This window comes from Tyto alba, unplaced genomic scaffold (genome assembly GCF_018691265.1).
Source record: "Tyto alba isolate M040663 unplaced genomic scaffold, T.alba_DEE_v4.0 Super-Scaffold_2, whole genome shotgun sequence".
Lineage (NCBI taxonomy): Eukaryota > Metazoa > Chordata > Aves > Strigiformes > Tytonidae > Tyto > Tyto alba.
Window position 1 is genome coordinate 35,063,040 of NW_024881282.1, and position 14,826 is coordinate 35,077,865.

Here is a 14,826-nt window from a genome sequence, read left to right on the forward strand (position 1 = left end):
GGAAAAAAAAAAAAAAAGAAAAGAAAAAAAAAAAAAAAGTGCTAGGTTAGGGCTGTGCTGGTGGGATCACGATGGGGTGGGAGAGGGAGGGAGGGTTCTGTGTTTATGTTTTTTTGGTTTGGGGTTTTGGTTGTTTGTTTGTTTGTTTTTTTAACCTTGCCCCAGGTTTAGCTTTATTAGCCCCCTTGCTTGTTCTCAGGCACTGCAACAGGAATCTGTCTAGTTGTGGTTTTTGTGACTATGCCTGCGGCGGTTGGGAAGCGCTGCCCCGACCCAGAGCCTCCATCCCGGCTCGGGGGAGAAGCCCACAAGCCCGGGGCATAGAGAAGTGGCACATCCCATGTCTGTCCTCAGGGGCATCTTGTTCCCTTCCCAAACACCTCTGCAGAAAGAAACCTTTGGGGAAGGCAGAGGATCTGCTCAGGCCTTGCCCCACGGGGCTGCTGGAGTCTGGGGCTGTTCCCGAGAGAGAGAGAGGGAAGGCACCGGTTTTCCCTGAGCTGTGTGTCAGGACACTGAAGCCCCCTAGACCCGACTTAGAGAGGTGCTCTGGGAGTATCGCTTGGGGCCAGTACTGCCCAGCAAATTTCTCTACAGTTTTTATACAGGATTTTTTATAGGAGTGTTTGTGGCTTTACAAAAATGTAGGGAACGATGCAGCAGATATCCTTTCCTCTTTGCTTCATGCGTCTCCTTCCTGTGATAGCTGCCTCTGGTTTTTGGCAGGGAGCTGGGTTTGAGGCAGCCTGCAACAAGCAAAGCCTCACGGAAGGCCGGAGTGTCCCTGATCATCGGGTGCTGGGTGGCAGCAGAGGTGGACGTGCAGCGCCCTGCGCTCAGTGTGAAGGGCAAATGCTTCTCTGGTGCCTTTTTGTTGCCGCAGAAACAATTTTTAGAAACAGTTTTTTATTTTACTCCCGGTCCCAGAACTTGTCTTCAGGTGTTTCTCCTTCCCTTCTCCAACTGCTCAACAGCTCCTGAGCTGCAGGGACTGGGAGGCGCTGGTTGAAGGTGAGAGCCTCCCAGCTCTGTTACCTTTGCTCTTCAGAGCGGTTTGACTTGCAGGTGTTGAATTGCCTGTGACTTTCCAAGAGGGAGAGGCAGATTGGGGACAGGGAGGGAACGGTTTGCCCTCTTTCTGTCTGCCTTTTCCTGTTGCATCTCTCCAAAGAAGTGCAAAACAATTGCCCTCTCACATGTGCAAATGTGGAAACCAGCCTTTGACAGGCGGGCATCGCTTTTTGCACAGGCATGTGCTCAGCGTTGGTAGCTGGAAGCGGTTAGGTACGGGCAGCAGCCCAATCCTATCCTGTCCCAGTCAGGCTCGTACAGCCTGACTTCTACAAAATCAGAACTCGAGCTGTTTTGCAAGAAGCTTCTGCGTGTATCCAGCTTCTGCAGAGGGGGGCATGGGAGCTTGAGCTCCTAACGAAATGAGGGGAAAAAAATGGGGGCTTGCTCTCTCAGTTTGCATGGGGTGTTTTGGCATCTGGGAGAGTGTGTTTTCAATCAGAGTGAGGGATAATCAGGTGGCAGACACTTCTGCTTTGAGCTGGTATCCTAAGTGTGCAGAAGAGTTTTGGGGTTTAGGTGGGTTTTGATTGCCCATCCTAAGTTTCCTAGCTTATCGGTGATCCTGTTTTGGGGGGTGGATCACATCTTCCTACTTTTTCTCCTCTTCAGTGGCTCTTGCACTGTGTTCCTGGTCATGGTTTTTTCCTAAAATACAGAAACCCCTTACCTGGGGCAACCTCAGAGTTACTTCACATTTCCCCCGATCTGTGTCCAACACGTGGGAAGTTTTGTGCTTTAGTAAAAGAGGAAGCGAGACTTTTGGAAAACAGATGCTGGGGCTTCACATTTTCACTAGCGGTGGACCAAGTCCTGGGGGGATGAGCTGCAGGGAATACTGGCTGGGCCGGGGGTGGGAGGCTGCTGGGCTGAAAGCCTGGTAGCTGATGGCACAATCCACAGAGGGTCCTAGCACTGCTGGTACTTCTCTCCGCTTCAAGCCAAGAGGTCCCTGCCCTGTTTTTTCTATACTGTTCATAAATTTGCTGCCCATCTGTCCCTACAACTTTTTTATATGTGTGTATATATATACTGTAACTTTTTTTTTTTGTTTCCGAGTGGGAGGAAATTGTTTTACGGATTATGTGAAGAAAGTCTATTTATCCACATGGAGTTCAGAGTAGGGATGCTTTGTGAAATGAGGTGCAACTGGTGGTGGGGAGGTTCCGCAGGGAACATATCTGCTGTCTGAAAACCCTGTTCCAGGGCTCCTGAGCATCTGTTACTTAATAAAGGCAAACGTTACCACCACCTCCTGCCTGCCCTCTTTCTCTTGGCCCTCTTCATCCCACCCAGCAGCTGCTCTTAGGCACAGCTGAGCCTGAAATGTCCTTCAGCGACATCCAACCCCAGAAGCGCCGTGGGAAGCTGTCAGTCCTTTGTCTAGATAACCTGGAAAATGGAGCTGTACAGCTCGCGACAGAAGATGGTCCCTCGGTGGAGCAAGTGTGGTGCCTCTGTGCTCCTTTGGAAGCAACCCGAGAGGCTGAGGGCTTGAGCAGAGCCAAGCCAGGCAGAGCTGGGCCAGAAGCCTGCAATTTTAGGAGCATCTAGAGGGGAGGGGGGGAAAGCTTTTACCTGACCTTGTTTGGAACAATGTCCTTTTCGCTCTATCTCTTCATTTCTCTGCTTCCCCCCTGGTAAAACTCTGTCAGAACCATTAAACTTCAGACAGAAGAGATCTGCTTGGTTTTCGTATAGCTGCTTGAAGCGTTTTGCAGTTGACCCGGGAAGCCGTGTTCCCACGACATCCCCCGTTTTGTGGGGGTGGGCGCGTTCCTGTGGCAGGGGGTTTTTGCACCCTGCTGGCTGTGGGGAATGAGCTGGGGTTTTGGGAGCAGCACAGGGTCCCCCAGCTAATCCATACCAAGGCAATACAGTTTAATGTATTATTTATTGACAAGGTGGAGGCTGGGGCGGGGGGGGGAAGGTAGGCTGGGGAGGGAAAGAGGCTGTTTGGGCTGTGCCGGCAGCACCAGGATGGTGCTTTGAGTCCATTGCTCTTCCCCCCCCACCCGGTCACGGGGGCTAGGCGGGGGTGCCTGGCCCCAGCAGGATGTGTCCCCCCCAGCCCTGGGGGCTGCGGTTGTCCAGCATCGGTCCCCATCCCCTGAGCTGCACCCTGGTCTGCCAATGTGCCCCCGGCTCGGCCTCTTCCTGGGGCAGGCTGAGAACGGCTGAAACTTGTTGCCCGGATGAGAGGGGCAGCCTGGCCCCTGGTGCCTCCTCGCTGGTGGAAGCGCAGCTGGCAGCCCCCGTCCCTGGGAGAGGAAGGGCGGCGCGTCCCCCGCCGTGGCCAGCCCTCCTGGTTTAGGTAGGACCGACGATGCTCTCCTCTGGCGGGCCACCCCGGGGGGGGAGGCTGTCAGCGACGCTCAGGCGAAGGGGGGGGGGCAGCCCCGGACCCCCCGTCCCCGATGGCAGCGGCCGTCAGACGGTGACCTCGGTCTTGCTGTTGGTGGCGAGGTGCCGGGGGGGCTGGCCGTACAGCGGGGTGGCGGGGCCAAAGGCCTCGGGCGGCCCCTCGGGGCGCAGGGCGGGGCGGCGGGGGCCACGGGGGGGTCCCCCCTCCCAGCCCCCCGGGAAGGCCGGGCCCCCCAGCAGCTTGGGGCCCTTGGCCTTGGCCCCGGGTGGGGGGCAGCCCTCGGGCAGCGCCGGGGTCTCGGCGGGCGGGAAGGGCAGGGTGCCAGCGGGGGCTGCCTCCGGCCCCCCAAACCGCCGGTAGAAGTCCTCAGGGGTGTTCTCTGTGGGGACAGGGGTGCGGTGTCACCCCCCCCCAGGGACAATCCCTCTGCTGGGGGTGGGGGGGCTTGGGGGGGTGGGAGAGATCCTGGGTGCTGATTGAATGGGGGGGGGGTTGGATCTCAGATGGGGCGTGCTATAGGGTTTTGGGAGATCCTGGGTACTGTTTGCCTGGGCAATGCAGTGGATCCATGGGGAATCCTGAGCGCTGATTGGCTGGGGAGTGCAGCGGATCCATGGGGGACCCTGGGCGCTGATTGGCTGGGGAGTGCAGCGGATCCATGGGGGATCCTGAGCACTGATTGACTGGGGAGTGCAGCGGATCCATGGGGAATCATGAAAGCTGATTGGCAGCGGATCCATGGGGGATCCCGGGCACTGATTGGCTGGGGAGTGCAATGGATCCATGGGGGACCCTGGGTGCTGATTGGCTGGGGAGTGCAGTGGATCCATGGGGAATCATGAAAGCTGATTGGCATGGGAGTGCAGTGGATCCATGGGGGACCGTGGGCGCTGATTGGCTGGGGAGTGCAGTGGATCCATGGGGAATCATGAAAGCTGATTGGCAGCGGATCCATGGGGGATCCCGGGCACTGATTGGCTGGGGAGTGCAATGGATCCATGGGGGACCCTGGGTGCTGATTGGCTGGGGAGTGCAGCGGATCCATGGGGGATCCTGGGCGCTGATTGGCTGGGGAGTGCAGTGGATCCATGGGGAATCATGAAAGCTGATTGGCAGCGGATCCATGGGGGATCCCGGGCACTGATTGGCTGGGGAGTGCAATGGATCCATGGGGGACCCTGGGTGCTGATTGGCTGGGGAGTGCAGCGGATCCATGGGGGATCCTGGGCGCTGATTGGCTGGGGAGTGCAGTGGATCCATGGGGAATCATGAAAGCTGATTGGCAGCGGATCCATGGGGGATCCCGGGCACTGATTGGCTGGGGAGTGCAATGGATCCATGGGGGACCCTGGGTGCTGATTGGCATGGGAGTGCAGTGGATCCATGGGGGACCCTGGGCGCTGATTGGCTGGGGAGGGCAGTGGATCCATGGGGGATCCTGGGCGCTGATTGGCTGGGGAGTGCAGTGGATCCATGGGGGACCGTGGGCGCTGATTGGCTGGGGAGTGCAGTGGATCCATGGGGATTCCTGAGAGCTGATTGGCTGGGGAGTGCAGTGGATCCATGGGGATTCCTGAGAGCTGATTGGCTGGGGAGTGCAGTGGATCCATAGGGGACCCTGGGCGCTGATTGGCTGGGGAGGGCAGTGGGGGAGCTGCAGAGCCCCTGCCCCGAGGAGCAGCCGCCCTGGGGGGACTGGGTTGCTTGTCCTGCCTGTGCCTCTCTGCGAGCCCCCTGTCCCTCCCCACCCATCTGTGGGGCCCACGGGGCACATTCCTCCCCCTCAGCCGCCATCCCGGCCCACGCGGCAGCGGCACTCACCTCCAGCCTTGAGGGTGGCGTAGGCAGCGTAGGCGGGGGGCGGCAAGGCCAGGCTGGTGGCCAGCGGCAGGCGCTTGCCGTGGCCGTGGGGCCGCCCCAGCGGGGGGGCAATGGCCACCGCGTTGTTCAAGGGCGGCTTGTCTGGGGGAGCAGAGGCAGGTGGGCAGGGGGCTCAGCTGCGGGCAGCACCTTCCCGCTGCCTTCACTCACCCAAGGGAGCTTAATTTTCCCCCACCGCACCAGCGTCTTACCTGTGCCGGTCCTGGGGGGCCCCCGGGCCAGCCCTTCGCCCAGCGGGACCTGCACGCCCCCCACGAGGCCATCCACATGCTCAGAGGGGCCGTGGCCTGGCTGCTTCAGCAGGTCTGTCAGCGTCCTGGGGAGGGGGTGAAGGGCTGTTAGGGCAATACCCCAGTCCCCCTGTTCCTGTCTATGCACCCCAGCCCCGAACCCCCCCCATCTCTGGAGGCTGAGCAGGGCAGCCTGGGGCTAGGAGGTGGCAGCCGGGAGCAAGGAGTGCACTCGGGCTCCCGACTAAGCTTTTGCACAAGGGCTGGAGAGCACACACCCCACACCCCCTCCCCAGCAGTGAACTGGGGTCTGGCTGGGGCTGACCCCTCCTGGAGCTGGGAGCATCGGCAGGCGAGGGCAGCAAGGGTACAATGAACTGAGGCAGAGGAACCCAAACTGATGGCAGCTGGAGCGACACCATGGGGATACTCCCCTAGAGCAAGAGCCAGGCAGAGGGAGGGCAGAGGAAGCAACACCTCCACTCCAGTCCCTTCAAAGCAGAGACCTTCAAACCCTTCCAAAAAAGACCCCAAGGAAGGGATTAGAGAGGCCACTTGCGCCTCTTTGGAGAGGAAGATGAACTAGCGGCAGCCTCCGGCACATGCACTGTCCCTTCCTAACACCCTCCTTATAAGTAACAGCATTAAACATTAAACACCATTACGTAAGATAAAGCCCTATTTTGCTTAACGTTAATGGAGGGAGATGCTGCAGTCCCACCCCGGCACACTGGCAGTGCAGGAGCGGGGCACAGCAGTGGTGCTGGTGCAGGGCACGCCAGAGATGTCGGAGCGGGACATGCCCACTCGGCATTGCAGCCTTTGGCAGCAAGTCCTGGGACAGGACGGGACGCTTCTGCTGGCACGGGACTTTGTGAGGAGGAGACCTGCCATTCCTCCTGCAGAGACTGGCCCGGTGTGACTGCAAGGGCTCAGGGATGTCCGCTCGGGACTTTTTTTTGGCGCCCTAACCCCTGGCTCACTGTTCAGCTCGCCTCACACCATGAAGGTTCTGGCTGGCTCATAGATGTACGCTGGGAGCTGCAGCAGGAGCTCGCGGTTAGCAAGTGGCTGGACGATAAAACAGCAGATTAAACTCAACATGGATAAATGCAAATTGGGGAGGAAGTGGGATATAATCCTGTCTCACTGGATGTATGAGCTCATGGCTCTGGAGCGCTCAAAAGCCCAGCGAACCCAGTGTGGGGAGCTGCCAGGGAAGGCAGTGAGGAACAACGGGGAAAGCGACGCGTTACGCCTGGGGGTGCAGATGCTCAGGCAGCCCCGAGGGCTGTTCCCAGAACATTCTCCCTCCCAGTTGGAATCCAGTCAACATCACAGGGTGACTGGCAAGAACAAAGTTACAAAGGAGTGTCGCTTGCCCTTTTGGTTCAATTCACATCATTCTTGGGGAGCTTTGCGTAACAAACCCCAAGGGATCACTTAATCACCAAATGGGCCAACAGACCCTCACGGAGCTGAACAAATTGAAACGCGAGAGGAACAACCCCTGGCACCAGTATATACTGTGGGCTGACCAACTCGAAGGCAGCTTGTCCGAAAAGGGCCTAGGGGTCCTGGTGGACACTAAGTTAACCACAGGCCTGCAATGTGCCCTTGGGGAAAGGGTGACAAATGGTCTTTTAGGCTGCATTAGGGAAAGGGTTGCCAGCAGGTCTGAGGGAGGTGATCCTTCCTCTCTGCTCAGCACTGGTGAGGCCACACCTGGGGTGCTGGCTCCAGCTCTGGGCTCCCCAGTACAGCAGAGACGTGGGCATACTGGAGAGGATCCAGCAAAGGGCCACAAAGACGATGAAGGGACTGGAGCATCTCTCTTGTAAGGAGGGGATGGGAGAGCTGGGACTATTCAGCCTGGAAAAGAGAAGACTCGGGGGGATCTTATCAATGTATGTGAATATCTGAAGGGAGGGTGCAACAAGGACAGCTCCAGGTTGACAAGAGGTGGCGGGTGCAAACCGAAACACAGGAAATTCTGTTTAAACAGAAGAAACAACCTTTTTTCCCACGAGGGTGGTCAAATGCTGGACCAGGCTGCCTGAGGAGGCTGTGGCACCTCCATCCTGCAGCTATTCAAACGCCTGCACCTCCCCAGGAGCCCTCCTGCAGCCGACAGACCCCAGCTCTGGGCCCAGCCAGGCTCCTTTGGCCACGGGTGCTGCACCCAGAGAAGCTCTGGGCACAAGCCTGGGTGGGCAGCGGGCTGTGTCCAGGCAGGGCAGGTCTCCCAAGGCCATGGGCATGGGCTGTCGAGCCAGGGAGCTGCTGTCCCCATCAGCTGCCACCTTCCCTGGGGTGCACGGCTCACCGGCCCCCTCCACACTGGTCACTGCCTGCTCTTGCCTGTCCCTGAGGCCCAGCTCTCAAACAGGCTTGTTTCACCAGGAAGTTCAATGCGATTTGACCTATTTTTTTTTGATTTTTTTTTTTTTTTTTCCTCAGGTCTATTTATGAAGCTTGAGCAATCCTTTAGCTGTGGCTGCCTCTCCAGATAAATCCATCAGTGCTCTTTCTCATAAGCCTGCCCTCCCAGCAGACCGGCCAAGGTGTGTGGATGACACCAATTAACATTAATGGCACGAGCAGCTCTTAACAAGCTATTTTGCTAAGGTGAGAAGCATGCATGAGACCTCAGCACCAGCAACACCTGAACTCACTCCCCCTACCTTGCACTATGAGCCATGGGCCCCCAGGGGCTGTACCCCCCCCCCCCCCCCCCCCCCGTCCCCAGACAGTGCAGGGGAGGTGGACCTGGAGGCTGTCACAGTGCTGAGAGGTTGCTGTCTCACCATCTGTGTTTTTGGGGGGGTTTTATGGACCCCAGACTGTTCCCATGGCTGGGGTGCTTGGGGAAAGTCAGGCCACATCTCCCCAGGTCACCTGGTGGTCTATGGCACCAAGACAGCTCCAGGATGCAGACGGAGGTAGGGAACACAGGGCAGGTACAGCTTTAAACCTGTGCTGCTTGTCTGCAAAGAAACACCAACGAGGGGCACCGCAGAGGCCTTCAACCACCGCCGTGGCCACGGAGGCTGAGTGCATCAGGCCATGTGTGAAGGTCACTCGCCACCCAGCTCGCCTGAGCACAGCCTCGCCTGCATGGGTGTGCAACCAAGGTCCCCCAAACCAGCTTGGCGCGAGCCCCGAAACCGAGCGAAGGGGCAGATTCAGGAGCAGTGACGACGGAGGCCGGGGCAGCTCCATGGCAGGGGCTGGCACGCAGCACTCGGGGCTCCCGAGCCATCCCTGGGGGAGCCACCAGCGCATGAAATGGAGGTGCCCATGTGGGAGCGGGACCCAGTTCCTGGCAGAGCACCCCGGTCCAGGGACGGGCATGCTTTCGGAAGGCCCAAGCCCCACACCCGGCAAGCCTGACAGGAGAGTGGCTGCAAGTCCTGGGCAAGGGAGCGATGGGAGGAGCAGGAACGCGCAGCCTCCAGAGCAGAGGAGAGCTGATGAAGCGACAGGTGAAGTAACATTGCCCCGAGCTGGGGTGAACCCTTGGAGGGAAAGCAGAAGGTGGCAGGCGCTGGCCAAGGCGGGCGGTGAGGTTTGGAGCAGAGGCATGGTGGTGGAGGAGACACACGGCGCACCACGGCTGCGGGTGGGCTCGCACCCCGGCCGGCCGTGCCACCCCGGTGCCCAGTGAGAGTGTCACCTTCCCCTCCTGGTGGGAGGGGAGGCATTTCCCATGGCTTACGGCGCAGCGGGGGACACGCAGGGATGGTCAGGAAGGCTTGGTGGGTAGCAAGGTGCCTTTGCAAAACTGGAGTGGCAGCAGGGGGTAATGGAGCTTGGGCAAAGCATTGGACAGTGGGAGTGAGCCCCCCTGGCTGGACATTGTGTTCAACTTGGGGACAGGGGTCCGGGTCTCTCTCCCTGCCGGAGCTGAGTCCCCTCTCTCATCCCCCAAGAGTCGGGGCAACATGTGATGACTCTCCATGCTGCCTGCAAACACATTTTCTAGGTCTTCACTACCACCTGCTCCCGTGAGCATTGACCACAGGCATGGCTGCAGACTGGAGCGCGATTGCCAGAGAAACACCCCAGCGCAGTCAGGTGCTGGGTTTTGGGACCCCCAAATAGCACAAGGAGACCCAGAGAGTGAAAAGCCAGCATCGGTGTCTCAGCTACTGCGGCTGCCAGGGCATCTGCTCCCACCAGCTGTTTTGCCCCTCAGCAGCAGCCCCCACTGCCCCCCAGGAGGCTGCTCCTCACTCAACTCTTCCCATAGGGACATTCACTCCGGCCACAACCTGCAATCTCCCCCCGGGAGGTTTTGGGGAGAGGTCCAGGGTGCGTGCCTGCTTTCATGCGATGGGCACAGCCAGATCCCGGCGGCCCCCGAGGACCCGACGTCCCCGGAGATCCGGGGCCTGGAGAAAAACACGGGCAGGTGTTCCTGACTCAACGCGGGGTTTGGCCAGGCTGAGCGAGTGCCGGGGACGGGTGCCAAGCGTGAGCCGAGCAGGAAGGAGAGGGGTTTGCGGGAGCCGCCAGAAGGCCCTGCGGGAGGAAAGCGGATGGGGAGGGGGCCACACATCAGGTAGCTGCAGCCGCTCGGGCACCCGCTCCCCTGGGTGGACCAGCAGCCAAAGCTGGACGGAGAAGCCGTGTTGGAGGTGGTCAAGGCGTGGGGGTCTCAGGATGAGCTAGACAAGGGCTCAGATGTCTCCATCTGGGAGGAGCTAGTGGGGTTTCTGCACCCGGTCGCTATTCCCGGGCTCAGAACAGGACTAGGACCTGGACGAACAACATCTGGAGATGCAGAAGTGGTTGACCTTCCCCCCCCTCCTCTCCTCCTCCCCAAATTGGAAGCCTGCAAGCAGCGGTGGTGGGAGCTGTCCCAGGGCAGCAGGCAGCGCTCCCCAGAAGCGGAAAAACCCCGGCAGAAGGGAGGGATGGGAATGGAAACCAAGCCGGCCGTGCAACAGGGAGCTGGCCCGAGGCCACGATGCGGTGTCCGAGGAGCAAATGAGAAGCTCTTACCTGAGGCGCCGGGAGGGAGGCGAGGTGGCACTGCCCAAGCCTTGGGCCGCGCGTGGGTATGGGGGGGCGAGGCGACTAGAAATAACCCCGCTCCCTCGGAGGTGCCGAGACGGAACGTATCGCCTGGGCCAACCAGACGCACAGCGGGATGGAGGTGACAGTGTCCCTTTTTGGATGCCTGTGCCACGCACCCAGCCCCTGGCGCTGTCTCCATGAGCTCAGCACCCAGGAGGCTGTTCCGGCTTGGTGCCTTGCCTGGTGCCCAGGGCTCTGTACCCGACGTACTGCTCCTGCCCCGCTGTGGCTTGCCAGCCACTGTCACCCTGGACCCGGAGCCGCTCGTGGCTGACACAGAAGGACACGGGGCACGGGAGATGGCAAGACCACTCCTGACTCTGCAGTGATGGAGGTGCCCTTCTGATTTTGTCCCACAAAGGCAGGCAAGGAAAACTCGCCTTCTCCTGGTCTGTATGCCAGTGCCCAAAAGATCTGTGGCTTTGGGGAGAAAAGGCACCGATCTCCCTGAACTCATCGGGAAAGTTTGGGCTTGCATGAGCGGACAGGAGGGAGGATGTGGGGAAACTCATGGCTCTGGCGGCACAGAATTGAGGCTACCCGCAGAAAACAGCCCCCAGTGAGTGGCAGCAGTGCCAACAGCGGCTGGTGATGGGAGAAGGCAAGACCTGCTGGCAGGGGATGAGGACCCAGGTCCAGGTGTCCTGGGGGCCGACCCCTCCCCACACACAGTATCTCCTTCCCTGGAGGTGGGGGGGGGGGGGGGGGGGGGGAGACCAAAAAAAGACGTGGCGGCGGGCGAGTGGAAGGGGAGTCGGGAGGCAGGGAGGCTGGCGGAGGCTGTATTGATCCTGTCAAGGTGCCAGCGCTTCCTCAGACGATGCGGGGGGGAGGCGCGGGCTCGCAGCAGCACCCAGCCAGGCTCCCTGCCAAGGGGGGGGCCGTAGCATGGGTTCCCCCCCCCCAACTGCCTTGCGTGGCTCAGGAGGGTCCTGCGCCCCCCACCCACGCCCAGATATGACCCTCCTCCAAGCAGGGGGGTCAGCCTCTGCTCCCCTGAGTGGGTGCAAGGAGTGGGGTTGCGTCTGTGGTGCAGCGGGTCTGGAATTGGGGTGCAGCACCCAGTGGCTGCCCAAACCCTGGGTGGGTGGGGGGAGTTGGGCACCCCAGGGGAAGGAGAGAGGGTGTCTGTTCTGGGGCGTGCAATCAGGGTGGCTCCCTGATGGTCCCAGTGAAATAATAATTTCCTCCAGCCTTGCTTTTTTTTTTTTTTAAAGCTAAAATCTCTGGGCAAAAGAGCATAAAAATGTGTTTATCGCCAGGCTCGATGTCCTCACTGGGAAGACGTGAAGTATAACCTGCACCCAGCCGCTGCTCAGCGAGGTGCTGGATTCAGCTCAGCCCCCTTTCTCTGCTCCTGCAGCCCTCTCTGGGTCCCCTTCTCCATCCCTCCCCCTTCAATTTGGGGCGCCCCATGGCACGACCACGGCACAACCACCTCGGTGAACCTGCCCCAGCTCCGCTCCTTTGTGCATGTGTGTGTGTGTGTGTGTGCGCGCACGCGTGTGTGTGCACACGCATGTGCATGGCATGTGCATCGGGGAGGGGAGGCTGAGGAGGGACAGCTCTGAGTCAGAGCCGCAGGGGCAGAGCTGCGCTGGGAAGGCTGGAGCTGCCGGCAGCCGCTCCGAAGTGTTAAACTCATTGAATGTGATCGGTTAAAAAAAAAAAAAAAAATTAAAAAAAATAAAATAAAAAAAGGAGGGAGGGAAAAATCCTACCTAAGCGGGGGAGCTGTACAACGTGACACTGAGGGGAAAATGAGGCAGTGGAGCCATGGCTGGGACCACCAGCCTGGCCCTCCCTTGCCTGGCCTTGACTACGTGCCCTGCCACGCCCTGCCACGCCCTGCCCCTCCCCACCCCAGGCCAGGGGGGTCACCTGCCCCTCCTGCCGTCCCCCTGTCGCCGCTGCCCGCAGGGGCTGAGGCCGGACCTCTCATAGCACCTCAGTGCTGGGAGCGGGGTGGAGGCCGTGTGGCAAAGGGCCGGGGGGTGGGTGTCAAAATGGGGCAAGAAACGTGTTTCTGAAGCCCGGACTGGTGCAGGAGGGAGAGGGGAAGATTCACCAACGGCCACGGGAGCCAGGTGGGAGCTGGGGGAAGGTGCAGGGGGTCCCCAACACCGAAGTGTGCCCGACGCCCCGAGCTTCACCCCCGCCAGCTCCGCACCCAGCCCTGGGAGTTGGCTGAAAAGCCACAGGCTGGAGGGGGGCCGGGGGGGAGGTTGCCCAACTTTCTGCTGGAGGCTGAGCCCCAGGGGGGGTGTGCAGCCTGGTTCCCTGCAACTCCCCCCCCCCAGAAAAAAAGGGCAATATCCCACCCTGGTGCACAGAGGCAGGGGGCCACGCACACCCATGCACACACACACACACACACACACACACACACACACACGCACCCCGAGGAGGCGCAGCAACCACGGCGGAGATGTCTTTGCTGTCTCCTCTCCCTCCTCCCGGCACTGCTGGCACGGCTTGAGCCCAAGGGGACTGCGGTCCCCAGTCACCTCACGCACAGTCAGACCCAGGCTTGCCTCCCCCCGCACATTGGGAACCACGGTTTTCGTCTGGGGGTGTGGGGGGGGGCGGCACGGAAAGCCACGTCCTATAGCTCACATTTCACCCATCCCACTGGCCGGTGGGGATGGCTCTCCTGAGCCAAGGACAGGCCTCCTCAAGGGATGGAACAGGTCATTTTGAGAGGGGATGGGTGTACAGTCACCCTGTCTCGTGGAGGCTGTCCTGGCTGGCAGCCTTCCCTGCCGGGACAGGTTGGGGGGCCGCAGCAAACCCACTCCCCCTTGGTGTCTCAGCATGCCAGGACGAGGGGTTTTTGGGGACCCTCTTACCCTCTTGGCAGCCCCAGGGTGAAGCCAGGTCTCACCCTATGTGAGGGGCTGGGAACGTGGGCTCCCACTCACGGGGGGGATCGAGCGGGGAGGGTGGGGGGACTGGACCCCTTTACCTGGAGACGGTCATCTCCGTCTGGGGTCCCTGTGCCTTCTCCAGGCCCAGCTTGGTGAAGATGCCCACCAGCACCATGATGGCCACCACGCCGCAGATGATGTAGACGATCATGTTGGTCTTGTCGCGAGTGGGATCCTCGGGGGTCTCGTCCACCCGGGCGGGCGGCTGGCCCGTGTTGACCCAATTGGGGGTGTCGTAGTTGGAGCAGCCGCTCTGGTCCAGCCGCCCGGGTTTGAACTGGCAGCAGAAGCGGTACCCGCAGGTCCCGCAGCAGTACTGGTAGATGCCGGCGTTGCAGTTAAACGGCGGGTCCCACTGCCCCATCACGTCGTAGTAACCGCGGCAGCGGTCCCCCCCCGGGGGTGCCGCCCCGGTGGGCGCGGGGGCCGCCGTCGCCGCCGCTGCCGGTGCCTGGCTGCCGTTCCCGTTCTCGCCGGGCCCCCCGGTGCTGGGCTCGCCGCTCCACACCCGGCCCGGCTCCAGCAGCACCAGGCAGCAGATACCCACGACGTAGCTCGGCTCCATCCGCCCGCGGCTCCGGGGGGCCATCCGGGCGAGGGGGGGCGAGTTAGAGCCGCTCGCCCGGGACCGGCCGCATGGCCGGCGAGTAGCCCCCGGCGGAGGAGAAAACGGGCTGGGGGTGGGGTGATGGGGGTAAGACAAAAAAAGGGGAGGGAAACAAAAAAAAAAAAAAAAAAAAGAAGTAGGGGGAAAACAAAGTGCGAGGGGACGTACCCCCCCTCCCCGCCTCTCCCCAGATCGGCCGACGGGGGGGAAATTCAGAGCGGGAGGCGCGGCGGGCGGCGGGGCAGAGCCGCTGCCTCCCGCCGGCCGGGGAGGGGACGCGGCGGCGGGCGGCGGGAGCGGGCGGGCGGGCGGGGGGCCGGCGGCCGCCCCATCCCCGCGGCTCTGCCCGCGCCCCCCGGCACCGCGCTCCGCGGGGTGGAGAGGGGAGGAAAGCAAAGGGGAAAGCAGCGAAAGCCCTTCGCACCGGGGCGGGAGGAGCGGGAGGAGGAGGAGAAGGAGGAGGAGGAGGAGGAGGAGGAGGAGGAGGGCGGGGGGAGGGTGGGGGGGGAGGGAGCCGGCGCGGCCAGCGAGGAGCGGGGGGCTCAGCTCCCCCGCCGCCTGCCAGCCTCCCGAGGAAACCGGAGAAGGTCCTTCACCGAGTCCTCTGCCAGGCTCCCCGCCGCCACCGGGCGGCAGGACGCCCGCCCTCCCCGTCGGGCTGCC

The 14,826-nt window shown here is 61.2% G+C and overlaps 1 protein-coding gene across 2 annotated transcripts; it reads right to left on the bottom strand.

The window, feature by feature from the left end:
* Positions 1-2,969: 2,969 nt before the first annotated feature.
* SHISA8 (shisa family member 8) lies at positions 2,970-14,448 on the bottom strand. 2 transcript variants are annotated; one of them, XM_032996725.2, is made up of 4 exons: positions 13,595-14,448; positions 5,509-5,633; positions 5,258-5,398; positions 2,970-3,815 (listed from the first exon to the last, which is right to left on the bottom strand). In XM_032996725.2, the coding sequence occupies exons 1-4, from the start codon at positions 14,143-14,145 to the stop codon at positions 3,502-3,504; spliced, it is 1,131 nt and encodes a 376-aa protein (XP_032852616.2). In that variant the 5' UTR covers positions 14,146-14,448; the 3' UTR covers positions 2,970-3,501. The 2 variants fall into 2 exon arrangements, with proteins under 2 accessions (XP_032852616.2, XP_042648159.1); XM_042792225.1 differs by lacking the exon at positions 5,258-5,398.
* Positions 14,449-14,826: the final 378 nt, after the last annotated feature.

Excerpts from the sequence above, each read along its gene's own strand:
- SHISA8 (XM_032996725.2), bottom strand. The coding sequence starts at position 14,145 with ATGGCCCCCCGGAGCCGCGGGCGGATGGAGCCGAGCTACGTCGTGGGT. Across the intron at positions 5,399-5,508 it reads GCCCCCCAGGACCGGCACAG|ACAAGCCGCCCTTGAACAAC; the intron begins GTAAGACGCTGG and ends CTGCTCCCCCAG. Across the intron at positions 3,816-5,257 it reads CGCCACCCTCAAGGCTGGAG|AGAACACCCCTGAGGACTTC; the intron begins GTGAGTGCCGCT and ends CTGTCCCCACAG.